The sequence below is a fragment of the Photinus pyralis genome, unplaced genomic scaffold (assembly GCF_008802855.1).
Source record: "Photinus pyralis isolate 1611_PpyrPB1 unplaced genomic scaffold, Ppyr1.3 Ppyr1.4_LG1, whole genome shotgun sequence".
NCBI classification, from domain to species: Eukaryota; Metazoa; Arthropoda; class Insecta; order Coleoptera; family Lampyridae; genus Photinus; species Photinus pyralis.
Genome location: NW_022170249.1, coordinates 8904709 through 8930916, shown reverse-complemented (window position 1 = coordinate 8930916; position 26208 = coordinate 8904709). Strand labels below are relative to the sequence as shown.

Here is a 26208-nt window from a genome sequence, read left to right as displayed (position 1 = left end):
AGCTCGACGAATGGAGTACGATCCAACTTGTTTTGCTTTTTCCTTTACAGTTTTCGCCATTGTCTTTACTTGACGCCATGTTTATTTTCATAAAATTTTACACTTGGACAAAGTAAGTTGGCAGCCAGTCTACTTACTCAGTACCAGGCTTCTACTTAGCTTAACTTGAACCCTTGGAAACCTGAAAGTCACCACTTCCTGCGATGCAGGACCGACTTATATCTTGTGAATGACCAGTCTGCAAATTCACGATCGGCACTTCGTGACCTGTGATCCATATGATTCATTACTAAATTAACACAAATCCAAAGAAAAAGAGACACTTATGACCGGCACTTGGTGTAAATATTAAATTTTTGTTAATTGCATAATAACCTTTCCATTCCCTTCCGTCATGTTCAAATCGTTAGATTTTTGAAATGCACACTTTTCAACACGTAATCACCCCACCTTATTGTAATATGACGCATTCGACTAAATCCCCTATGGAGTTCCTCTACTAATAAATTTTCTCAAAAAACCTAGAAAACATATCGCAGAAAGAATGATTCACATCTGCCTTTGTTCCTTATGGACAGTGATTAATTCTTTATCGACTTGGTGGCAACTTAATGGCGCCTTGCTATGGTTCTAGAGATTTTGCTACGTTTCCCCCCTCTTGAAACTCTTAGAAACTGGACTAGGGTCATATCGGAGATACAGCCCTAGGTGATTCTCATTTTATTGATTCAAGATGCAGTTAACTGTTTATTCCTCTCTTGTTCTGGGCCCTCAACAGGCTTGCGTCCAATTACAGAGTGACCCGCATGATTTTTTAGAGGTGCCCCTGCAGAAGATCTTCAGTTAGAAATTAGTATACTTCAATATTGACCTATCTGTGAAGTAAAACTTATTTACTTCTCTTTGAACAAGATTTAACAATGTGGTAACTGAATTATGATTAAACTAAAATAATTTCATGGTTGCCGCCGGCATAACTAAGGCACTTGTCTCACTTCCAGCCATTTTGAATATGAATCGATCACTATCAAAAAATGCTGGCGCCTTCTTTGGCATTTTGTGGGATTCTTGACATATACATATACAGGGTGATTCCTATAGTACCTGCCACCGTTTGGGAGCGTATAGGGGGTGCCTAGGGGAAGTCTTTTCATATAGGACACTTGGGTCGGAAATCCAAAATAAGGGCGCCAGAACCAAATTTATCTTCTGGAATTTCACGCCTGTATGTAGGCAACCCAACCGACCGACGTTTCGCGCGGAGCGATGCAGAGCGAGTTAGCGCGAGGAAGCGATATGGGAGGGAAGGAGGGAAAACGACAGTCAAAAGCAATAACGTTTACAAGTGTTCAACGTGGCCACCGTTGTTCTCAATGCACTTTCTACATCTAGCCAACTATTATTATACTATTGCCATAGTGTTTATTCACTTGATACGCGTCGTTGCAGACGGGATTTCGTGGGTTTAAACAAAATTCTGATCAAGTGTCAGCCACACATCGCCGCCTGAGATCGCTCCGTGTGCACCGCCGGCCGGTTGGGTTGCCTACCTACAGGCGCGAAATTCCAGAAGGTAAATTTGGCTCTGGCACCCTTATTTTAGATTTCCGACCCCAAGTGTCCTATATCAAAATACTCCCCTACGCACCACCTACACGCTCCCANATATACAGGGTGATTCCTATAGTACCTGCCACCGTTTGGGAGCGTATAGGGGGTGCCTTAGGGGAGTATTTTGATATAGGACACTTGGGGTCGGAAATCTAAAATAAGGGCGCCAGAACCAAATTTATCTTCTGGAATTTCACGCCTGTATGTAGGCAACCCAAACGACCGACGTTTCGCGCGGAGCGATGCAGAGCGAGTTAGCGCGAGGAAGCGACATGGGAGGGAAGGAGGGAAAACGACAGTCAAAAGCAATAACGTTTACAAGTGTTCAACGTGGCCACCGTTGTTCTCAATGCACTTCCTACATCTAGCCAACTATTATTATACTATTGCCATAGTGTTATTCACTTGATACGCGTCGTTGCAGACGGGATTTCGTGGGTTTAAACAAAATTCTGATCAAGTGTCAGCCACACATGTGATTATTCACTTGATACGCGTCGTTGCAGACGGGATTTCGTGGGTTTAAACAAAATTCTGATCAAGTGTCAGCCACACATCGCCGCCTGAGATCGCTCCGTGTGCACCGCCGGCCGGTTGGGTTGCCTACCTACAGGCGCGAAATTCCAGAAGGTAAATTTGGCTCTGGCACCCTTATTTTAGATTTCCGACCCCAAGTGTCCTATATCAAAATACTCCCCTACGCACCACCTACACGCTCCCAAACGGTGGCAGGTACTATAGGAATCACCCTGTATATGCTTGACCTTAAGCTGCCATGGCATCACTGATTTTCTTAAGACCGACAGTTTTCGTTATGAAATTTTTTTAGTTTCAAAATTCAAAAAATTAAAAGCTATAGTATGCATGGATTCGTTTTTTTTTTTTCGACAAAAAACCTAAATAGACTATCTCTAAAATAATTAGCGAACCCCATAATCGGAAATTAAAAAATCATTATTGAAATTCCTATGATGTGTTGTATAATGTAATCTTTGCAATTGCTGCGTGTGTGAAACCATCAGCATCGCTAGCAGTGTCTTACATAGCCTTGTTTTTTAGGATTTTCTATTTAGAAATTTGTGAAATAGAAGTCACTGTTCGCAATCTAATATTTAATGCATCCGAACTTTCTGTGAAAAGAAACTATGTATGTACACGGATTCTTATGTTACTAAACCACTCACCTCGCTTACTGCTGCGACTGGTAAAAGCTGACTACTATTATCTCTTTCTTGTTCAAAATAATGAATAAAATTAGTAATAAGTTGCTTACTTTTTCTTAGTAAACTCGATGGCATTTTTGGGTTATACAACTTTTGGCGCAGAAGAACATCTATATTCCGTATATGTTATATGTCATCCAGAATAGAGAAAGTCGCTTCCAAATGATAACCGTTGTATAACAACATCGTTACGCGTTAAAGAATAGGTCCCTATGTTGTCTTTTAATACTTCAATTCAATCATGACATCATTGCGGTGAACAAAGATAGCGTTATCAAAGAATTACTCAAATTAGTAAGAGAGGCATTTAGTCTTTCTATAAAGTCACTGTAATTTAGTCCATAAGACCCCATATTGCATCTGGAGGTGGGAACGCAGAATAAAGGTTTTTGGTCTTATTTATTTTTTGTGAAATACATTGATCAGTCTAACATAAACACGTAATTCCAACGTTTATTGTGATTTAAAATGAGTTTTTTTGTTAATACGTTGTTATTAGAATATTCCCTAAAAACATAATTGATGGCGTGTGCGCAAACTAAGGCAAATGCCACTTTGAATAAAAATGTTCTCATTTAATAAAATAAAACCTGATTTTTAACACAAGTAAAATACAGCGTGTTACTAGCAAGTCTTAATTTTGCAGAGGGTTAAGGCATCGAAATTTATCTGCAATTCGTCATGCAACTCAGAGAGGTCTCCATCAACTCCAACAATTAGGTGCTCACGCGAATAATGATGATCCGCATATGAAGTTAGGACATCATGCGCCACTAGTCGTACAAGGTTTAAGAACAAATCCGAAGGGTAAAATTGATAAGTGTTGAAACGGTTAATTTAGAGTGTTAATGTAGATCCGGAAAGTCACATACTGTTCTTCGACATCGAAGCATTAGTCATAGAATTATTAAGCGAAGAATATTCGGCAATGTCGCCGGGAAGCTTGGAAGCCGCCGGTTTAATTTCACAGTCGGAATATCTCAAGGTGGCTTCGTTAACTCACAGTGCTAGTCCTGATGCTCATAAAAAGATCGTTGGTAAGCCGATTTTTTTTAATGAACTTATTTCACATTCAAGGTGAGTAATTTATCACGGTCTGTCCAGAGTCGTCAAAGAGAACGTTCTACACAATAACAATACTGTTTAAGTAGTAGACAAATTTGAATCTAATTTTATTGGGAGTATGCCAAAAAAATAATTTGTGTTTTTGTATAGATTTTTTTGGAAAAGTGAAAGATAAGGCAGAAAATGTGGAACGTATAATTAAGGAAAAAGATAAACATGGTAATTAAAGTTATCTATTTCTGTGTGCTTTGATTAACCGTTTGGTAGACTCTTGTAGTAGACGCTAGCATGAATCTTGCTTTTTAAAAGGACCAAAATTGTTTACGCACTTGATATGGTAAGCGAGGAAATATGTACTCGCAACTTCTTTACAAGCTTATTGGCTGTTTCATTGCACCTTAATGTATGTACATGTTTTATTTTAATTGTTAGGGATAGTGATTGAAAAAAGTTCTGATACCCCACTTTAATAGAAGGTTTCCTTTGATTAAGAGCGTCACCTTGGATGAGAAAAAGGTTATCAATGAAGTGGAAAAACTAAGAAATAAGCGGGAAGACAAAGTGAATATATCATGTGACAGTGGAATTTTAATACTTTGGGAAACAAAAACCATATAGTTTTGTGAGTGATAGTGGACGTCATCTGAATTGGTTGTTGTATGCTTTTTGGAACATTATTTTTGTTGAAACGCTTTCTCTGGAATCTCTCATAATATGTGTGTTTTATGTTCTCATTACTGTTTAAACGTTAAATTGATTGCAAACTGATCTGGTTTCTCACAACGGCATATGTCTATCTTAAACTGTTTGCAAATAGCAAGCATTTGTATAGTGCTTCAGTGAAGACGTCCACAATTTCTTTGAAGTATCTAAATGGCACAGGACACGGATACAATATTACGAATTTGTAGTAAAAAAGTGAATTGTCTACAATACACGCCAAACTATGTTTAATTTAAGTTGGGTATCTGAACTTTTCATTGTTCAGAGTTAATTTTTAGAATAAGCTTTCGAGTGACAAGAGTGCTAAATGCCTGTACTAACTCGTATGGCATTTCCTTAGTGCACAATTAGTACGCTACGTAAGCCACTTTGTTTTATTTTTTACTCCATGAGTTGATCACTGTCTGATGTGCATGTTATAAACTTTGACATGGCATTCTTGCTCATCGAGTGATCTTTTGTAATAGGAATATTAGCAAAAATGAAAGAAGGTGCTGAAACTGTACATACTAAAATACAAGCAAAGGCTGAGAGTGTATTAAAACAAGGAATCGAACACTCGTCTAAGGGTAAGAACAGTCTACTTCTATCCTTAATTGTTTTACGTTTATCTTTTTTTTTTGGCTGCACTAAAATTATATAATAACACTGAGGGTCTTTTAAGTTATTTTTTTATTAACATCACGTCATAAACTTACTATTCCTTTATCTTTCTAGATTTAATCGATTCAAATTCACGGGTAAATAACAAAAGTTTGGGTCCTATTGAAGCTAGTCATGGCATGGAAATAGCTCAATTACTTCTATCGCTGTTGCATGCTTGGGGTATGGATAACGATTTGGACATAGTGTGCCAGGCTAAGTTGGGACTGCTAAGACCTATGGTTGCCCTCACAAAGTGATTGAATACGGTTTAGTTAATCTGGTGTTGCAGGTGCCGATTTCGTTTGGTGTCCTCTCAAAAGCTAATTATATGTCGCTGTTTCTTCCAACGTGGCATAATACGATACCTTTAAATAACGATACTGCTGTGGATGATCAAGGTCTGACCGACAATTTACCTCTTGAGCTTGTATATAGAGAGCAACTTACGCGAATATTTACCTGCAAAACTCATTGGGAACTAAGTACCACACTGACTAGTAACCATCTGTTAGCCATAATTGCCGTTAGCCACACACTTATGTCCATGAGTAATGCAACGTTTATATTAGAGCAAGAGCGTAATAGGAAGTTACATAGGTAAGTGAGTAACAGGCTGCAACTCTTATCAGAAGGTATTAAGAATGGTTGTTTAGAAATGTGTAAGTAAAACCAAGCTTCGGCTACCGTTGGTACATGCTCCTTTTCTTCCTTTGAAACAAAACAAAAAAGAATATTTTAATAGATCTATTTCCCATAGACATAAACATGCAGCTGTATTCCAGAAGATAAAACAAGTATAAATTATGCGCATATTTCGATGAGACCTTTCATTAGAATACTATGAAGGGTAGAAATGTGTTTAACCCCCCCCCCCCCCCCCATTTTCGTATGCAAAATCTGAGACCAGTTGGTTGTCGTATGTAAAAGTTATGCACGTTTTACTTTCAAAAACAGCATCTCAGGAAATAATTCGTGGGGGGGGGGCCCCCTTTTAGACAGCGAAATTTGATGGCCATCTGGCACACCTTCAAGGTATAGGCTACCTACTGCAAAAAATTCCAGGACTCTAGGACCATTCCCCTAGAAGTAGTTCGAAACGACAGAAGTGGGTCCGGACGGACAAAACGAAAACAATAGCACTTTCTTCTTAATTCTTAAAAAATGCGCTAAAAAGAGCTTTGGGGTAAAATATACATACATAGATTAGATTTAGTTTCATGCAATCGCAGGAAGGCCCGAAACTGGCATTTCAAAACAAAAATGCGGAATTGTCCCCAAAAGTTTAAATGGTATATATCGAAAACGGTATCAAAAAAATCAGAAAATTCTGAAAACAAAGCGTGCCTATGTGTTTTTCTCTATCTCTTAAAATAGAGAAGCGTCTAAAGGCTTAGTTACAATTACAAGGATTTAAGCCCTGACTCGCATGAAATAAAATTGAACCTTTATGGCACTAATTTCAATATGATAATTAATTTTTATTTTACCCATGGTTAACTCAGTAATAAAAAATGTTCTTATATGGTTATACCCCTTACCTTACAGACGTTTGGCCCTTTCTCTCCTCTTAAAACCTGAAATTCAAAATCTGCTTTGATTTCATTGAACTGTTAGTAATGAATACGTATGTGGCTTTAGTTGATTGAATATATTAATAAAACAAAGGGGATCAAATTCCATTTTTCCTTACATGTTTCTGGATGTAAAATAGTGATCACACGCCAATTTGCTCCTTATCTAAATTTCATCTTTACCACATGATAAATTACCGGTACCTCTGAATGTTAAACAAAGTTGTAACCCAACCAAAAGAAATGAAATGCAAATTCCAGGTCAAATCTGTTTCATGCGAATAATTTTCACGGGTCGATTCCTTTAGGAATATTAAAGTTACTTCGAACAGTATTCCTTATGCAAATTCCTACAACCGACCACTACTTTATACAAATCAAAAAATTTAATATAACTTACAGCTATTGATGTGGGTTCTGGTATCAAATTGATGTTATCTCTCCTTAGAAAATGTTGCTTCGTCTAGAAATATGGAAACAGATCGCTTCGATTGTACAATTGACTTTTTGCACCACCCCAGCAACGCTATCTTCGTGATGCATGTAATGTTTGGTGGTTCGTAAGAATCGCGAATCCATGCAAATCGGCTTCAATTTCGCGAGATTAATACTTGAGATCGTGATTATGCACAGGAATAATAAGCCAATGTTCTGCTGTGTTGTTATCAATTTATGCAATTGATTAACTAGATTTTGTTGTAGGTAAATGCATCTATTAATTGTCTTTAAATTCTATGCTGGTGTATACAAAATTTTATTTATCGGATAATAACTCAACGTTGAGGAACTTGCTTTTAACCAGTCGTTACTATTAGCGATCCGATACGTCTTTGTTCATCATTCTAATGTCAGTTTATTTAATCCCGTTTTTATTTGAAAAGCGGTTCCCCGACTCGAAAATGTTCCTTTGAATATATTTTATCACTCGTAAATAAACAGCCTTCCTACGAATCAGGCTTCTAAAAAGTTTTTCCTCATCCCATAATTGCCTAATTCGTCTATTCAATTTTATCACAAATTCGAACTTGCATTCCACAATGTACTCGTTCTGATATATTTCGTTCTTCGATGGTACTCAGGGTTCTGAGCCAACCAGATTGCCGCTTCATTACAAACCATCAGATCAAGTGTCCCTTTCAGCTCGACTTTTCAGCCGGATTAGTTTGTCTAGCCGCCTGCATACAGGCATACTACTTCTGAGTTGACCGCCCGTTGGTTTCGTCTGATCACTGTAGCCACTTTTAAAGTGTGGTTTGAAAGTTATTCCATAGTCAACTGTGTCCAATTGAAATGAGCCAGTTTTTCAAGAGTTCTAGATGCAACTCCAATAGCATATGCAATATCTGGTCTTGTACCTGTCATGAGGTAAACCAGTACTCTAATTGCTTGTCTATATGGAAAGTCAATTCCTAGATTGTTGTTGTCCTTCATTAATAATTGGTGTGGAAATTGGTTTACCGTTTTCCATTCCAAACCTTTGCAGGAGTTTTCTTGTATAATTCATTTGACTAATTCTAATCGATCCATCTTTGATGCTTTTGAATTCATGTTTCAAATTCATTTCGTTTAAAACCTTTCATTTTTACGTAGTATGAAGGTCTCCATTTATAGTTTGTCGAACAATGATTAAAAAAGATGTAGAACTACTCACGTTTGTAGCACGATTTTTCATTACTGAGATGCGATTTGTTTTAAATAAGCGGGCATTTTTTTGCAATGCGTGACGGAGATGAGAACTGTTTTCGATACATAAAATGGCGACCATTCTCAGTACTTTTTGAAGATGGTGTCAGCATAGGCGACCAAGTAAATTTCTTTTAGACAATCAACGAGGGTCAAATGGAGTAAGGCCGACGAAGAAAATGAAGAGCTGTACACACAGCAGCAAGCACAAATAAAACAAGGGTGGTCATTATTAGCCGCGCTACATTGCGTACTGTTACCAGATAAGGTAGTGAGGTACGTTAAGTTCGTCACCATTTCTCAAATTTGCATTTCCAGGTCGTTCAGTTAGGTTCTAAGAATTTCAAACGTCCACAAGTAGAAACCATGGCGAAACGATGGCAACATCACTGCGTTGAGGTGCGAGAAGCAGCGCAAGCTCTTTTATTGGCCGAGCTGGGAAGGTAAACGTATTTATTTTGAGTGAGTTGTGTAAACTAGTCACTGCAGGATGGGACCAAAGGGAAGAAAAATGTTGATTGATTCGTGGGCGCAATTTCTGCCTTTGTATACGCAATTGGAAACGATTAACCAACAAGCGGTTTCGCCACCTAGTTTAAACAATGGGAATTCAAACACGGGTGCAGTGCTCAGTCCTGAACCTGCTGTAAGGGTACCTGTTTAAGCTGCCTGCAATAGTATGATAATACATTTTTTTAATTAGGAGGAGGAGTTTGAGGAAGAAGAGGAAGAGCAAGTGCGCAAGCCGTCCAGTTTAGCCGAGCTGAAACGTAAACAAACAACTGCTGTAGTTTTGTTAGGTGTAATCGGGGCCGAATTCGGTCAAGATATTATGTCGGAAAATCCAAAGAAGAGGGCAGATAATTCTGAGATACGAAAAAATTCTATCGCCGAAGGTTTTGGTAAGTTGTTGAATTGTGGTTTAAATGGTTATTATTGATTCGTTAGGTTATGGGAATAATAACTTAGCGCGATTAACCTCTATGGCTTTATCGCATCTATTGTTAGCGCCACCTTCGATGAAGTTACCACCTCACACACCTCTTCGCCGAGCCGCAATTGACCTAATCGGCAGAGGCTTTACAGTATGGGAGCCATATCTGGATATTAGCAAAGTTCTTTTAGGTATTAAGCATTAATTGTTTGCCGCCAACGTTGTATGAAAGTAAAATTTAATAGGTTTACTGGAATTATGTTCGGAAGCTGATAAGTTAGTGCCAAGCATGACGTACGGTTTACCATTAACACCACAAGCAGATTCATGTCGAACAGCAAGACATGCATTAACATTAATTGCTACAGCTAGGTTAGAGGTGAGCTTAATTCCTATTTCTTTAATGTTGGATTTTGTAGACCTGCTGCGTTTATAACGACAATGGCTCGAGAAGTAGCTAGGTATAACGCTATGCAGCAAAATGCGCAGGCGTTAAACGTTAATAATGTGAACAACTCTGTTTTGCATAAAGCAAAACCAGAAATTTTACGTAGCGTTGAACTTTTAATAGATAAAATGCAAAATGAAATGGCAGAATTGCTAGTCGAGGTAAATTCATAAACCTTGGAATATAGTGATGACAAAGTGATTTTTAGCTAATGGACATAATTCTTCACTGCTTAGATGTTGGACATTTAAAGACTAAAGGCCTGCAGGATGTTTTTCCTGCAGTTTGCAGATTTAACCAAGTATCTCACTGTTCAGCAACACGGAGGATAGCAGGTTTGTATTTATCATTAATTATCTGGTCTGTCTGCCATTTATTATTTGTTAAATTGTTTTAAAATCACCTAACGAAATGGATTTCTAAAATTCAAATATTTAATATACCAATGATATGCATATGTGACCCTTTGTACATGAATTCATGTAGGGAGCGTTTGAAAACAAACCCCAGTTATGAGAAGTCAGCAATTCAAAAGCCAGTCTGCTGGTCTACAGCTTTAAAGGCTTTCGATATTATCAAACATAAGCATGAATTTAAGACTGCAGTGTCTTAGACATAACAGTAGCGATCGCAGCAATGAAAGATAAGTGTTGTAGTGTACTTAACCCCCAGGTTCTACACTAACTTCACACTACAAGAACACGGAAATAAAGTCAACCCGGCAACGTTTAAAAGTGGCCACATGAATGACTATTCCCTCCAAAACTAAACAAGATCCCGCTTAAATTCGAAAAGTGGCACGTGATAAGACATTTAAATCAGGGCTCCCTTACGTTAGTTGTAGGCAATGCCATGGTTTGAAGTACACTCGGGAAGGAACGTAAAATAAAACACCAAAATTGGGAAAAGTTTGTTTAATAATGATCGTAATTATTATGATTGTGAAAACCTGGAAATTTAGTTGATGGAAAATTACATGGCCTTGTAGGGAAATTTAACTAACCGTAAAAATATGTGGAAATTATTGAATCGCCACCCATACATCACACATAGATTTTAAACCGAAGAGTTTTGATTAGCATAATCTCACCTCGCAAGATAGGTACCGTCGCCCCTCGTTAGGGGTTTGAGCCTACAGTTGAATGTCGAAGACAATCATGGAATTAGGTGTCATAGCTCAATTTTGACTACAGTTTTTACCACCCCCGTGACTGCTTCATTCACGGAGAAAATTGTTGTTACAAACAAGTCAATACATACATCAAACGAATTTGTAGTTTCCACATATTAAAATAAACTGATTAAAACTTATATGAATGTTACTTCAGGAACAAGACCAAGTATCAATAAACATAAATTAAGCAAGCATCACACCAAAAATGTAAACAATTACAAACAAAATGGATAACGGTATTAAACATGTCATTCTGCATTGCGGTTAAACCAAGTAAATTTCAAAAACAAAGATTGAAACAAAAAATATAAAATTCGGCATACAAAACACAAATACGATATAAAGAAATGTAAAAATCACTACCTGCATTAAATAACACAAAATAACAACAAACATTTCTGGAGTTACGCGTACACGACCGCCATTCAAGACAAGATGCGAAACGTAACCCCGTCCCTGCTTTTTAGATGGCGCAGGCTGCTTTTTCACACCTAGAAATTGCATGGTTGCCAACTCTCAAAAATGTATGTATCGTCGTAAGTTGTATATACAGGGTGGAACCTCTCAGTGTTTTGTTTAGATTGTTTGGTGGTTCTATTCTATTCATAAAGGGAACCGGACCAGGCAGCACTTAGGCATACCAAAGGCCCATTGTGCCTACCCCTTTTCTTTTGGAACTAGGTTCAGAGCCTGTTTCTCTCAACAAAGGGTAGGATCCTGTGTAGCCTAAGTTGCTTCATCTTCCCTGGTTTCAGATAACTGTCGCCAAGGATCTGATGTCTGTCTCTGATCAAGGCGTCACAGTGACAGATCACATGTTCGATAGTTTCGTCTGCCTCGCCACTGAACCTCCACGTGGGCTCTCCTACAAGCCCAATGTTGTGCAGGTGATAGTTGACCATCCAGTGTCTTGTGAGGACACCAGTGATCTTCCTAATCTGACTTCTATTCAGTTTTATTTGCCAACCGATCCTGTTAAGAAGGCCCTATTAAATTCTACTTGGATTTCGAATTGGGATTCAAATTGACGCGTAACGCGTTGATAAAAAGAAATTATAAGAGTTTATTCTAACGTACATTATAAAAATCAAATCAAATACAAAGAATCCTGTGAGGCAATTTGAAGGCTAACAGTACCTTTTGAATGCAGAACACCCCGTTTGGAAAACGGACGATTGAAAAAAACAATTTAAGAGACTCAAAAAGAACTTACAGTTCTGTTAATAATCCAAATAAACTGGTCAGGACAAAAATATGCAATGAACGGCAAAACATTTACTTTCACACAAATCTGACAGATTCTTCACAAAATCCAACTTATTTCCACATCACTTTGTTAACATGAAGACGACTACGTTTTTCTTCTTTTAAAATCATATATGCGGCTAGACTATAGGTGCAAATTAGCGTCACAGGCTTAACGCTCTTTCAAAATACCCCGAGAAAGCCGCCTTCGTCTCAAAAAGCATAGTTTATACTTAATTCGTGCTATTTTAGGGGGAAACCACTTCCACATCATTGTTTCTCGGTGACCCTCCAAATTCCGCTCCGTCACCCGAATTGGTCGATACCTGCGTTGCTTATCTCGCACGTGGCATTGTTTATCACAAAACCAATTTTGGTCTGATAATAACTTTTAACTTAACATCTGACCAGATATGTTTTAAGATTACGATTAAAAGTTCCCTTCAATGATAGATATTCGCATCCGCACTTGCGGAAGTACCGCATCGATATTGGACATTGGATCAGAGGGAAAAATACAGGTCCAGGCGTGTGACGGTAATTTACCGGTTTACAAACTTTGTATCACTCTTGTTCCTACAGGAAATTAAACCTAACGCGGATTCAAACATAATCTAACGTTATATTACTGTAAAGTGTAAACTACCGTCCACGCGCCAAAGTGAAGGTTAATCGAAGCTTATAAAAAATATCCTGTGCTGTGGAATACGCGAGAAAAGGCGGTGGCGAAATATTTCTTTTGTCAACCAACATATGGCAAATGCTGTCAATCAACATTCATACCAATCTAACAAAAATTTTTTTACTTTTGAATATTATATACAGTATGATATCTGTGTCTGCACCGGCGCATTCCAAATATCATTTCTTAAGTTGATTGTAGATACTTGTTTCCAATAATAAAACCAAAGCGCACTTTCAAAATTGAGTTTGCGCCATTGACTTTACACACTATAGACAAACGGTGTAGGCTTAAAAAATGGCAATACAAATGCAGCTGGAAATGTTAGTATGGAGCTGGGCCACCAAATCGTCGCAGCGCCACTCTCGTTGTTATTACGTCATTAATAATTATTGTACCTACAAGTGCATGCACAGTGACAGTGACAGGTATTGACATTGACAAGCGCGGATTAGTAAGAACGCAAATTTTGCATAAAGCTAAACCTCCATGGCATCAAGACGAAAAGGAGTTTGTCATAAAGTTATACTACAAGTCTCTGGCAACACACAAATTTCTGGAGGCAAAATATCGTGTTGCCCACAATATCTACCTTAAAAGAATGGATTTCGGCATCTAAATCCACTACAGGATATAATTCAGCATAGTTCGAACAAATTAAACTAAAAAGTTAGTATACTTTATCATCAATAAAGAGTGGGTGTTATTTGCTTCGACGCAGACTTCGACGTTCAGAATCGTGTGAGTTGATCTACTTTGCGATCGAAAAGTTTAATTGCCCACGATGTGAACAGCTTCTCAGAAAACCACATCAAACCTTAATGACTCCAAGGAACTATTAATTTTACACAAATCCTTTGAAATTAGGAAAAAACGCTGTGCATCGGCCATATCTGTTAAATTGTTGCTAAGAACTTTAAATTTTGTAAATGGTCTTTGTAATACTGTTATAAGAGTAGTTCAAACAAAAATGTACAGAATCAAAAATTAAACGAATGAAACGTCATAAATTTGCTTGCGTTCATATGTCGTCCCATTCGACGTCATCATTTGTACGTGTATTGCAATGTATTTAATAAGTTGCCTATTTAACGCAAAGATTCGCTACAGTAAGCGGCTGCCATTTTTCCCTATTTCTCCGTTTGTCTATAGTGTATAAAGTCAATGTTTGCGCATGCGTGAACAAACTAGTTGGGGATTTCTGTTTTTTGAAAACTTGCGCCACTTCTAACAGGAGGTTTGCAAAGGAATTGAAATTTGGTTAAGTGGTATTTTTTTTTAACAATTTTTCTTCTTTTCCAGTGGGGTCGAACAGTGGAAGTTTAACTTTATACGAATTAAGGCAGGGTAAATGCACATCAATTAATGCACACTCGTCTCCAATTACTGCGTGTGCATTTAGTCCAGATGGTAAATTTTTAGTCAGTTACGCTTGCGGAGAAAATCGGCTTAGTTTTTGGCAGACCAGTACAGGTAAGTAGTGTCATTTTTCTTCAATGGCATCAACAAAAAGGAGGCGTTGCTTAGACATTCCATTGTAGGTATGTTCGGACTGGGGGCGTCGCAGACACGGTGCGTGAAATCATACAGCACCGCGCCCATCGCTGACGTGGCTCGTTTAAATCCGATGAGATTAGCAAGATTAATATGGATAAATAATCGAACAGTAACACTTATGCTAGCGGATGGATCCGAAACTCGTTTTAACATATAAAATGAGGCCAATCAGTTGCGTCAGTGGCCTTTTTCTTCATTGTTCTTTCATATCTTTAATATATTTATCCCTGTTGTTGTGATGTTAAAACTATCTAGAAAATTATTTTTTCTGTCATTGTAAAGATTATAATAGCATATACTGTACATAATTTGTTTTGTACACCAGAGATGTGAATTTTAGTTAAGTGTTGCCTTGTTTTATTTTAATATAAAATGTTAAAGCGTATTAGTTATGGAGTGAGACAATAATTTAAATCTTGTAGTACTATGGTATTAGTTATTGTCAAAATAGTCTGAGTGTGATATCTATTTATAAACATTAATTTATTTCGTTTTTCGGTTCTCAATTTATGTTTTACAGCCATATAAATGTGAGAACTTCCTTCTATTCCTGCACTTAAAAAAAGAAATTTTAGCCTTATAAACGTTATAAAGTGTGTGCCTCTGTGTTCAATTACTCACCAATCTTATGATATGAACATGAAATCATAGTATAAACTGAGTTTCAAGTGGTGACCGTTTTGTACTTAAATTTTGGCAATAACGGAATGTAAGACATAAATGAATTTGCTTCAAATTAACTATGAAACCTTTTCACGTACCACAGCAATATTTAGTGTAAGCGCCTGGAGAGGAGGTTACTCATGAATGTTTTGTTAACGTCCAAAATTTCCCAGAATGTATCCTTAACATGTTATGTTACCACTTGAAAACTACATCCTATTTACCAAGTCGTAGGAATGGTTTAGTTTTATAACTGGTCTAATCAATGATTATAATATGTAAATATTTTAATTTTGTGATAGAATTTTTAATTGTTACTAAACCTTTGTTTATTAGTTTTGTAAGAGATAGATAATTTAATTAAAAGCCTAAGCCATGTGTCTGCTTGGATGTATTTTGACGTGGCAAACAATAATTTTGTGGTAGCGCCCACTTCTCAGTTGCAATTTTGGATTGTTTGTTATTAATTAACGTGCATTGCTTTCTGATGCATTATGATTGCAGGTCGCCTTTAAACATTCAGCGAATTTTGATTAGCCGTGCTTCAAAAATTATGAATTTAAGTTTAATTTGTATGATGTACAAAATCGCAGTATTCATATCACATTTTTTATTGAATTGTAAATTAGAGTTATATTCAATACAAATTACGTTGGTGGTAGGGACGTTGACAGACGGATAATATAATTATGTGAAATATATAAAGCACATCAAGTAATACTGTTTATTAACGCTTCAAACGTGAATGTAATTATTATTTTACGTAAATTTTTTGTCATTATCAAATAGGTGTAATTTATATTTAAATGATCTTTTATATATTTATTTCATGAATGTATGTATATATCTAGCCAATTTCTTAAATTATGTACAATCATTATATTTATATGTAATAGTACAACATTAAAAATAATAGTCATTTGGTATTATCAAATATATGATTTAAAAAATTAATTTATGTGAAAATATAATGTTACTATTAAATTATATACAAAATATCTCGTTTCTGACCCTTGTTATGAGGTGTTCGTTCGTTGCCCAATTTTACATTAATTCATACGGTGAGGTATGAGCAACAATGTTTTAATGCGGAGAAGACTGGAAATTTTAGGTTTAGTCCAACATTCATTTTAAGTGGGTAGGGTTATACTGCATTCGCACCTCCAGATGGAGTATGAGGTCTTATGGACTAAACGCCTCTCTTACTAATTTGCGTAATTCTTCGATAGTGCTATCCTTGTTCCTCAGCCCAATGATCCCAAACTGCCATGATTGAATTGAAGTATTAAAAAAACATAATATCCTTGTACTGCCATTGTCAAGTTTGTTAATAAGTTTGGCAAGCATGTACTGTATGTCCATAAGCACCATACTGCATCTTGAGGTGCGAGTGCACTTTTGGAGTAAAACTACTCTGAATAGTTACACATGACCGATATGTCTCTCCTTCAGGGCCAACTCTGATTCAAAATTTTGTTGCTCACTTGCTGTTTGCTAAGTATGAATGGAACTGCCATATTCCTTTGTAATAGTTCAATTTTAACATACACGAATAACTCATAAATTAGTCTCGTACAAAGTTATGACCTAAAATTTTATAAGTATGTGATAACAGTAAAAAATTTCATTTCAATTAATACCTACTATAGCTAGAAGAATAAGTGTCAAGATGAAGGGGAATAAACCCCTCTAAAACTTCCTATTGTTTTTTTACGCGCACTCGATAAAATTCCAACGCAAAGTTATAAAAAAATAATTCTCCACAGGCACAGGGAAGTATCAACAGATGTTTTTCAACAAATACTGAATGAAGACTTAATTCAAATCTAAAATCTTTTTTTAGTTTTTTTATAGTAGGCGAACAGCCACTTGTTTGGCTGCCCTACTATACAATACAAACAATTGTGCCGTACCCAGAATGTGAAACCAGGACCATGGCAGGGACACTAACTACATATGCAGACGGTTCATCAAAGATATGACAGGTGCCCCTTCTCTCCCTTTTGCATATGTATATATACCCAACCCAGCAGAGTTGGACATTAGGTTATTTGAAGGTGTAAGATTGCTTAATTTTTTTTTGAAATGCAAGCTATAAAAACGAAGGAGTACATATACAGTGTATCCTAGGTTGAACGCAACATAGGTAAACAGAGTTAATGTATCCACAAGTCCTTTGATATGTATTTGATGTTATACCTAGTTCAATGTACGTACGGAAACGCGCTTGCCTGATGCTAGAAAGAGATTGAAGTAGTACATTCAACGCTAATTTCAAAGACCTCGTGGATCCTTCATGAAAAAATACATTGTCTTTCCCTATGGTGCGTTCACCAGGGACACACTGTATACCCAAATGGTATTTAATACGACCAATACAAAAACGCCTCTTAATTTTCCCTTCTCTCTGAGTCAGATTAATTTTGAAATTCTTGTACAAAGCGGGTGTGCAGCAATCATTTGTCAAAAAGCCGCAGGAGAAGCAATGAGGCTATTACAGCCTACCAAACCCAAAAATATATCTGGAAAACGGTATGATATTACCAAGATATATAGATCTTGGATATTACCTAAAATAAGAAGCCAGAAACAGATTGTACAGGGTGGCCAAATAAGAATGTTTGACAATTTTTCCTGTATCTCTAAAAATGAAGTGGGGGGGGGGGGGGTTATTCAAAGGTTTCCGTAAAGAACGCCCTGTATTTTCGAAACGACTGAGTCGATTTTAACCAACTCGGGTTAATTGAAAAGAGTTATTCTTCGGCTACACATATTATAATATTTGAAGTTTTGTTAGTTTCACATATCGCCGCTTGAGGGCTTTTTTCGACATTCCGACTGAAATGGTTAATTTTCTCAAAAAAATTAAATGCGTTGGTTTGATTTTTTTTTCATGAAAAAGTAGCTAAATGATGCCTATACAAGCTAGCGAAAACCGCATCACTATTTTAGATTCCATATTGCTGTTACGCCCCCTAGCGGCCATTTCAAAAACTTAAAAATATTTTCCAGGTTTTGTTCGTGGCCGTTTTAGTATTATTTTTTTTACCGCAAGCCTCTACGATGGATAGATTCTCAGATATAGTACCTCGCATTCTTAGTTCGCCACCCTGTCCATTTGACTTTGTAAATTCAGTTTTTTTATAATAACTTTGAAACCTAAATTTTGCGTTTCCAATAAAAAGTGATAAACGGGACGCGGAGCAGTTACGGTGGTCGCACCTTTTCCGAGATGACGTCTTTAGCTTTAGCAGAAATTTACCGTTCATGAAGATGATTCACATAAACTCAACAATTTTGATTAATTTGAATATGTCGCAAACACATTATTGGAATACCTTGTCCGTCTGTTCGTGCATCTGTACATCGACTTTAAATTGAACGATTTGAGGTCATAGACATATGAATATATGTATATGTTTGAGGTAAAATAATGCGGTTCCAAATTTTTAGTTACCTAGATCGTTATGCAACCAAACATACTTCAAACTGAAATAAAAGTCAACTGTATTCCCATTCTGCAAACAAAGGGGTAGTTTGACTTTCTTGAAGTTGGGCGTGAAAAATACGCGTTCGAAAATGAACAAATGCATCTTATCTCTTGTCCGAAAATGTGTTTTCATTGCAGCTTTCACGGTTTCAAAAAATTCCGAAAAATCATGGTCAACTTCACGAGAGTGACGAACAGATTTTAAATAAAATAAATAAGAATGTTGTGTTTTTAGTTGATTGTTGACAATAAAAACTTTTTGTAGCCAACTTCACGGAAGTCATACTTATAAATTGAATCACCTTGTATATGTCAACCGGCAACCACGCTATTGGTTTATCTAAAAAAGTGATTGCCTTCTGTAAATACACTTTTGGAAAGCTTCCTCGTTAAGTATTTTATTTTAATGTCTTAAGGAGCGATGTATAATTACTGCAATTAGACTTAAGCGTTTGAGGAAAATTTAAAAGTGCCCGAAGTGATTCAAGTGTCAAGGTCGTTATTTGTTTGGGCATTCCTGCAATGCGTGTGACTTTATGTTAGGCTTTAGCGACCGCAGAATAAATACTTTCAAGTAAAATATGTCAGGTGAATCGGAGAATGGTGCGTCTTCTGAGGTAAATATTTGTGTAATCGTCGTTATTTAATTTAGAGATAATTTTTCTCGCCCATTTGCGGCTTTAAAACCTTTCCAAATGCCTTACAACTGTTTTATGTTTCCAATATGGCGGCGTAATCACTATTTCAATTGGCGGGAAAATGAATGAGACTCGTTGCTGTCCTATTTGATAAAGGTAAATAATTTCATTTTTATGTGTACCATAGGTCAAGCAAACCGAAACCGACGACAGTAAAAGTGATAGTACACAACCTGATGAAAAGGTTATGACCGAAGTAGCGGACAGTAAAGAAGTGACCCCGAAACCGAATGAAAATTCTGTTGAATTGGAGAAAGAGAACAGCGATAATAAAGAAACTGATGCCAAGTCTGAGGACGAGACTGTAAAGGAAAATGATAATGATGAAAAAGTCGAGGACAAGAAGGATATCAAAAGTAGTAGTCCACCATTGGAGGATGAAAAAGATGAAACAAATGATGAGGATAAACCGGATACAAAATCAGAGTCGCCTGTAGAAAAATCAGGTCGAGATAAAAAGAAGGCCAATCAAGTTACGGACGAAGCCAACTCTGCAGATTCAAAAGAGGTAAATCCTACACCTTTAAAACGCACATGTTAATAATCTCCATTTTAGTCACAAATCGACATACCCGAAGGTAGAGGGACGCAGTTAGGCGACATACCTCGCATCGACGCCTCCATATCTAGATTTAAAAATGAAGACTTGAAACTTTTACATCGCCTATTATTCAAAACGCCCGGCAAAACTACCCTAATTAAGAAGAACATCAAAAAGTTTAACGGTTTTGATTTTGCCAAAAATACGGACGAGTACGACAAGAAGATAGCTTCCGCAAAAAAGTTCGAATTAAAGCAGCTAAAAAGTATTTGTGAAATGTTAGACTTAGATAAAAAAGGTGCGAAAGACGAAATTATCGAGCGAGTTGTTGATTTCTTAGTAGAGCCTAAGGATTCGGGGAAATCTGTCGGCGGAGGAAGACCAAAACGAACAGCTGCTGTTCGGGCAAATAATCGAGGTAAGTAGATGCACACATTTGTTTCAAGGTCTTTATGTGGTTTGGCTTGAAAGTGTAATAATTGCATTTCTACAGGGGGTATTTAAGAAAAAAGTAGATTACTTATAAGAAACATTTATAAAAATTGTAACAAATTCATTACATTGCAACACCCTTTGTAGGTGTTTCACAATTTTGTGATTGGTTCATTTTATTTCTACAATTGTATCGAAATTGTTTCACATTTTTATAGGCTATTCATCTCACGATGACTCATATTCAAGTGACGAGAGACGCGTTTCCAGAGGAGGCCGTGGTAAAGGTAGACGCACAAATTTGAAAGACGACACGACGAGTGAAAGCGACGAAGAATTTCATCCCTCAGACGCGAGCGATACAAAGTCTCGCGGTTCCAAACGTAAAAAAGGGACTGGACGTAAGAAGCAGAACTCAGACGAAGAAGAAGACGAAGTGAGTGCTGTTGACGAAAGTATAACGTCAGAAGATAGCGATGTGAGTATAATCAAATTTTGACAGTAAAATGTCATAAGTACCAAATTGTAGGAGGAGCCAAGGAAACGTAAAAAGAACAAGAAGATTGTCACACCTGTCAGCAGTAAAGGTCGAGGGAGACCTAAAGGTAGGGGGCGTAAACCGGTAGTTGAAACGGAAAAGAAACCGATCCCCGCTAAGAAAGTTAGTAATAAGAAAAGGAAAGCGAGTTCGGAGAGTGAGGCCGAAGATGGAAATACCAGCTCATCTGAGGATGAACCTCTAATTAAAAAAGCCAAAAGTTCTCAGCCTCCGACGGTAGGTTGTCTTTATTTACTGTAAAGAAAACTGATAAACGAATTAACAGGATGAGGAAATCCGGAAATATGTGAAAGAAATTCTAGATGGTGCAAATCTGGAAGAAATTACGATGAAAACCGTTTGCAAACAGGTATATGCACATTATCCAGATTTTGATTTGGCCCACAAAAAGGAATTTATTAAAGAAACTGTTAAATCGGTAAGTGACGCAAGTAAATGGTAAACAAATTGTCTGATTGCTCTCTTTTACAGTTGATATCCACATGAATACATTAAATGTGTATTGTGAAAAAATGTCTAAATGTGTGGAGTACAAAAATACAAATTATTTTCTATTTTGTACTATTCAATTATTGGTAGTAATTAAATACTTGCATTTCATAAATTTATTTCTCGCAATTTGTTGTAAAGTTTCTGTAAATTAAAATAACTTTCATTTTGGAGATAATATTACATTTCCTACGTTTTATATTGGTGACTGATGTTTTCTATTGTTAGGTGTTCAGATGTCAACTGAATTAAATTTCGCGTAATTGTTTAATACAGTGCCGTACTAAATTAGATTATGATAGAGATTATATCCCAGAGTGCTATAGAAGGTAATTTATTATTAATATATTTCTCTTAATGCATTCTAGTCTATAAATATTGTTCTTATTAATTTTAACTCACACTCTCACCAGAATAAAACGTATTTGCAAAAATTACTTTTGCACGGAAAGATTGTGAATTTAAATATTTATGCTTTATCGTAAATATCATTTATATGTAAAATAAAATATTTTTTATGCTTTTTGGTGCATAAATTTCATTCAAAAAATGGTTTAAATAATGTATAGAGATAAATTTGAGACGTAACTTTAGTAAAGAATATTACAGTAATGTTATTGTTTCCATTTAATGAGTGGTGGTGTCGTTTTTTATTGTCACAAATCAAAATTGTTTCTGGTTTTTTACATTTTATGTGTTATGCACGCATTTGCATTTTAAAAATCCGCGTAAGGTTAACCAAGTTCCAGACTTTGAAACTCGATAATTTTATAAATAATTTCATAAAATAGAATAATAACTATCTACATAAGCGAATAAATGGAGCAGGGACTGTTAGTGCTAGGATTAAGTATGTGAAGTACATAAAGAAACAGTACAATTCGAACTAACTATCGTTTACCCAAATGTTAAGTTTATTGTGTACTACAGATTACTAGTGTTATACAGGGTGTAATAAAAATTGGGCGACAACTTTTTCATATTCCAATGGTGACAAAACGCTCTATGCAGGTTTCGTCATTATTTTTTGGCAGCAGTCATCCACACAAAGAAGGTAATGATGGCTACGCTCTTGTGATTATGTAAAACATTACAAAATTTCTCATTATTTCAAGCTATAAAAAGATGCTGCAAAAAATATAGCTGTAGCATGTGTTCTATTTTGGTTGTGAAACTTTTAATACCAAAAAATCAATCTAGCTAAGTTTGTTTCTGAGATACAGGATGAAAATGAAAAGTTTAACTTTTTGGTATGTTATATACCCATGCCTATTTTAGATATTTTCACGTAGAATCCAGTAGCATGGTCAAAAAAATGTTTGAACCACCGTTTCTGAGATTTGACTCGGTATTTTTTCAAATGGAAATACCACTATTTTATTTCTCTCTCCGATAGTGTTTTGTGTGCTCTTCAATTTTTTAAGGGTGTCCTTTGCCTAAACCCCATAGTTTTTAGGTTATTCAATATTTTTCACAAAAATCAATTACATGTTTATAAACCGGTGTAGCGCGTGATAATAAAAAATAAAAGAATACCAGAAAGTAAGTCACAAATAAATTATCTGCTGCAAGTGCAATCATAAATTTATGGCACTTGTTTACTGTCTCGCATTCTTTGGTTTTTTATTATCACGGCCTACTCCTGTTTATAAATGTGTAATTAATTAATGTAACTATTTTTGTGTGTATTGAATAACCCAAAAACTACGGGGGGCACCTGACACCCCTTATAAAAATTGTAGAGCACACAAAAGATAATCAAATAGAGAAATAAAATAGTGGTAGTTCCATTTGAAAAAAAATACACTTTGAAATTTTGTTGTGAACACCCTGTATTACTAAATCCCACTTTCTCATTACCAAAGTGTTTCCTTTTGTTCAGATTAACATTATTGATCAAATGTATTTCTTAACTTTAAAATCAAAGTCACTATGATTTACCAGAGCTTATTGACAAATTATTCGGAAAAAAATTAATAATTTGTAACAACCAAAAAGTGAATAGGTTAAAAAATGACATCGAAACAACTAAAATATATAGGGTGTTCTATTAAAAAAATCAGTTGTCTATTGACACCGTCAAAATGGTACACCCAGTGTACATTCAAAAATAATTTCTGTAGATGCGCAACCATGTATAGTTGGCATTTGCACAAAAGGTTTTTTTGATATTTTTTACCAGGTATGAGCTAGGAAAGACTGACGCACTGTTAAAGGACTGTATATTTCACTGACTTGGAATTGGAGGTGTTCTTTGAATAGCCCTATACCTTTCTTTTTTTTGTGTAAAGAACTAGCTTCGTTTTCTTCGGCTAATCTAAGCTGATTGCATCAGTCTGCATAGAGTAGCCTCAAATTTGCAGGTTATTAGTATGGATATATCGTCCGCATACCCCCAACGGTACGTATAGTAGCCACTGTCATTGAAGCGACAGAGGACCCCCGCCCCGCCTTGGGGGCATCCTCTCACTACTGTGAACTTTAGTATTTTGTCGCCAACGCTGATGTGCACTGCTCTGAGATTCAGTAGCTGTGTGAATGTGAAGATAAATGTGCATTTTTTTGTTTCGCATGAAATTTCATTTCAAAAATTGGCAAAGTTGTAAGCATGCAAAAATAAACGGTTGTTCATAAATCTCGATGTGTTGCCTCCTAATCAAAACTCAACTAGCCACCACTGCTAGGAACGTAAATACATGTTCTAGGTTTCTCGTGCTGTATATCGAAGAAAACTGTGTTCTGCACCTCCCAGCGCCCTTTGACCGCCACCAGGTCGTCAGGTTCTCCCGTGACCTAGATGGCAGCCTTAGGGGGTCTAGGAAGGTAGTCTTCCTGTATTACCTCTAAGTGTGCAGCCTCTCACAATTGTGGAAGATTTGAATGGTTGTTTTCGCACGATATTGTAAAATAAAATATAATTAAAAACTAAAATAAAATAAAATTAAAAACTATAATAAAATAAAATTAAAAACTATATTAAAATAAAATATTTATTTAATTTTTTATTCTACTTTATTGTATTTTATCTTATATTATTTTTTAATTTTTATTTTAATTGATCAATTTTTTTATTTTATTTTAATTGCTCATTATTTTATTATATTTGATTTTATTTTAAATAATGTTCATACTTTTGCCAGCATTACACTTCATCAAAACGTGTGGAAAAATTACATGTAATAAAACGCTGTCCGCAGGCTCGGTTCTATACAGTCTGTTACGGGTTCATTTTTAGTTTATTTTTGCGTTACTCATTTTGATTTTTGGTTAGGAATTTGTTTATATCATTTTGAATATCATATCATAGGCGTACTACTTATTTCCTTAAATCTCTTCTTTTGATTTCTTCGATTCTTGCACTCTTCTTACAATTTTATCTTCCTTTTCACATTCTAAACGCTTCTTCTTTCATTACTGTTTTCACTATTCTAATTTTCTAAGCTTATGTGTAATACATTTTATTCAATGTTACGCCTCTGATTCGTTTCAGGGCCATCTGTTGTTATTTCGTCTAAACTACGCTATTTTTTCCCGCTCTTTTCAAAAATCTTTTCCCGCTAACTTTTTGTTCCTTAATTATTGGTATTACCCTATTACTGTTCGTTTTTTTCAAAATCTTTGCTAACTTTTTTAGTTGTAGAGTTAGAAAGACGGCTAAATTACCACAATTGTGTCTACTGAATCCATGTCAGTAATTAAAAAAACAAAACAACAACGCATTTTTTATGTTACGTAAATGTGGTTTTTTATATACGGAACACCCGTTCCACGTTCGAGCGGTGTTACATATAAGCGGTTCATTTAAGCTAAACAAAATTGCCATTACTACATAAGCAGGCATCCCACTGCTTCACAAAACGCGGTATACTGGTGGCATACCGCTCCTGTGGCTGTTGGCAGAACCATGTGAAAACTGCCTGTCCGACTTCAGCGTCCAAATGGAATCGCTGTCCCTTGAGTGCCTTCTTTAAGAGTCCAAAGACATGGAAGTCATAGGGTAACAGAACCGAGCTGTGACGGGGGTGTTCTAATACCTCCTACCTCAGTCGCGTTATCTGTGACGTTATAATTTTAGCGATATGCGGACGGGCGTTATCGTGAAAGAAAATCACGCCTTCCGTAAGCATCCCAAGACGTTTAGTCTTTATCGGGGACTTGGAAACCTTATAGAAAGGCCCCGCTTATGCGATAACTGCTCAATAAACACAACACTCCGTGACACAAGCTTGAGCTTAACTCGAATAAAACTTTGTTCTGAAAAAACTTTACAACAACAACAAGACGATTATGACTGATTGAAAGGGGGCTTCCACGAACGTTGGTTCGTTTGGCATAATGGCAATGAAAGCATCGCTCCGTATATGTTGTTTTTGTGTTATTTAATGCAGGTAGTAATCTTTGCATATCTTTATAATGTATATGTGTTTTGCATGCAGCATTTTATACATATTTTTTGTGAGTGTCAATTTTTAATTTTGAAGTTGATTTGATTTAACCTCAGTGCCGATTCATGTGTTTGATACCGTTAACATTTTGTTTGAAATAGCGTTTATTTTTGGTATAATGTTTGCTAAATTGTTGTTCATGTTTTGATTACATGGTCTTGGTCCCAACTTAGATTTATATTTTTGATCATTCTTTTAAACATGTGGAAATTATCGAATTGTTTGATGGAGGTGGCAAAAACTGTAACCAAGTGAGTGACAACACTTAATACCGGAGCTGATCGCGGCAATCCACTGTAGGCTTGAAACCCCGAACAAGGGGTGAGTTAT

At 36.2% G+C, this 26208-nt stretch overlaps 2 protein-coding genes across 3 annotated transcripts in view; both read left to right on the top strand.

The window, feature by feature from the left end:
- LOC116171391 (WD repeat-containing protein 7) overlaps positions 1 to 15602 on the top strand; it is a 37287-nt gene extending 21685 nt beyond the window's left edge. For both annotated transcript variants that reach the window (XM_031488214.1, XM_031488207.1), the window contains 16 exons: positions 3481 to 3641; positions 3689 to 3871; positions 4050 to 4118; positions 5090 to 5191; positions 5340 to 5506; positions 5557 to 5864; positions 8660 to 8789; positions 8840 to 8964; positions 9011 to 9167; positions 9225 to 9423; positions 9470 to 9646; positions 9701 to 9827; positions 9875 to 10064; positions 10112 to 10238; positions 14307 to 14477; positions 14546 to 15602. In XM_031488214.1, coding sequence (XP_031344074.1) covers positions 3481 to 3641; positions 3689 to 3871; positions 4050 to 4118; positions 5090 to 5191; positions 5340 to 5506; positions 5557 to 5864; positions 8660 to 8789; positions 8840 to 8964; positions 9011 to 9167; positions 9225 to 9423; positions 9470 to 9646; positions 9701 to 9827; positions 9875 to 10064; positions 10112 to 10238; positions 14307 to 14477; positions 14546 to 14718 — 2566 coding nt within the window. In that variant the 3' untranslated portion in view covers positions 14719 to 15602. The remainder of the gene's footprint in view (positions 1 to 3480; positions 3642 to 3688; positions 3872 to 4049; positions 4119 to 5089; positions 5192 to 5339; positions 5507 to 5556; positions 5865 to 8659; positions 8790 to 8839; positions 8965 to 9010; positions 9168 to 9224; positions 9424 to 9469; positions 9647 to 9700; positions 9828 to 9874; positions 10065 to 10111; positions 10239 to 14306; positions 14478 to 14545) is intronic.
- Positions 15603 to 19038: 3436 nt separating this feature from the next.
- Positions 19039 to 21606, top strand: LOC116171382 (protein DEK). Its single transcript, XM_031488196.1, has 7 exons — positions 19039 to 19331; positions 19540 to 19920; positions 19969 to 20371; positions 20604 to 20863; positions 20915 to 21160; positions 21210 to 21362; positions 21416 to 21606. The coding sequence occupies exons 1-7, from the start codon at positions 19296 to 19298 to the stop codon at positions 21428 to 21430; spliced, it is 1494 nt and encodes a 497-aa protein (XP_031344056.1). The 5' UTR covers positions 19039 to 19295; the 3' UTR covers positions 21431 to 21606.
- Positions 21607 to 26208: the final 4602 nt, after the last annotated feature.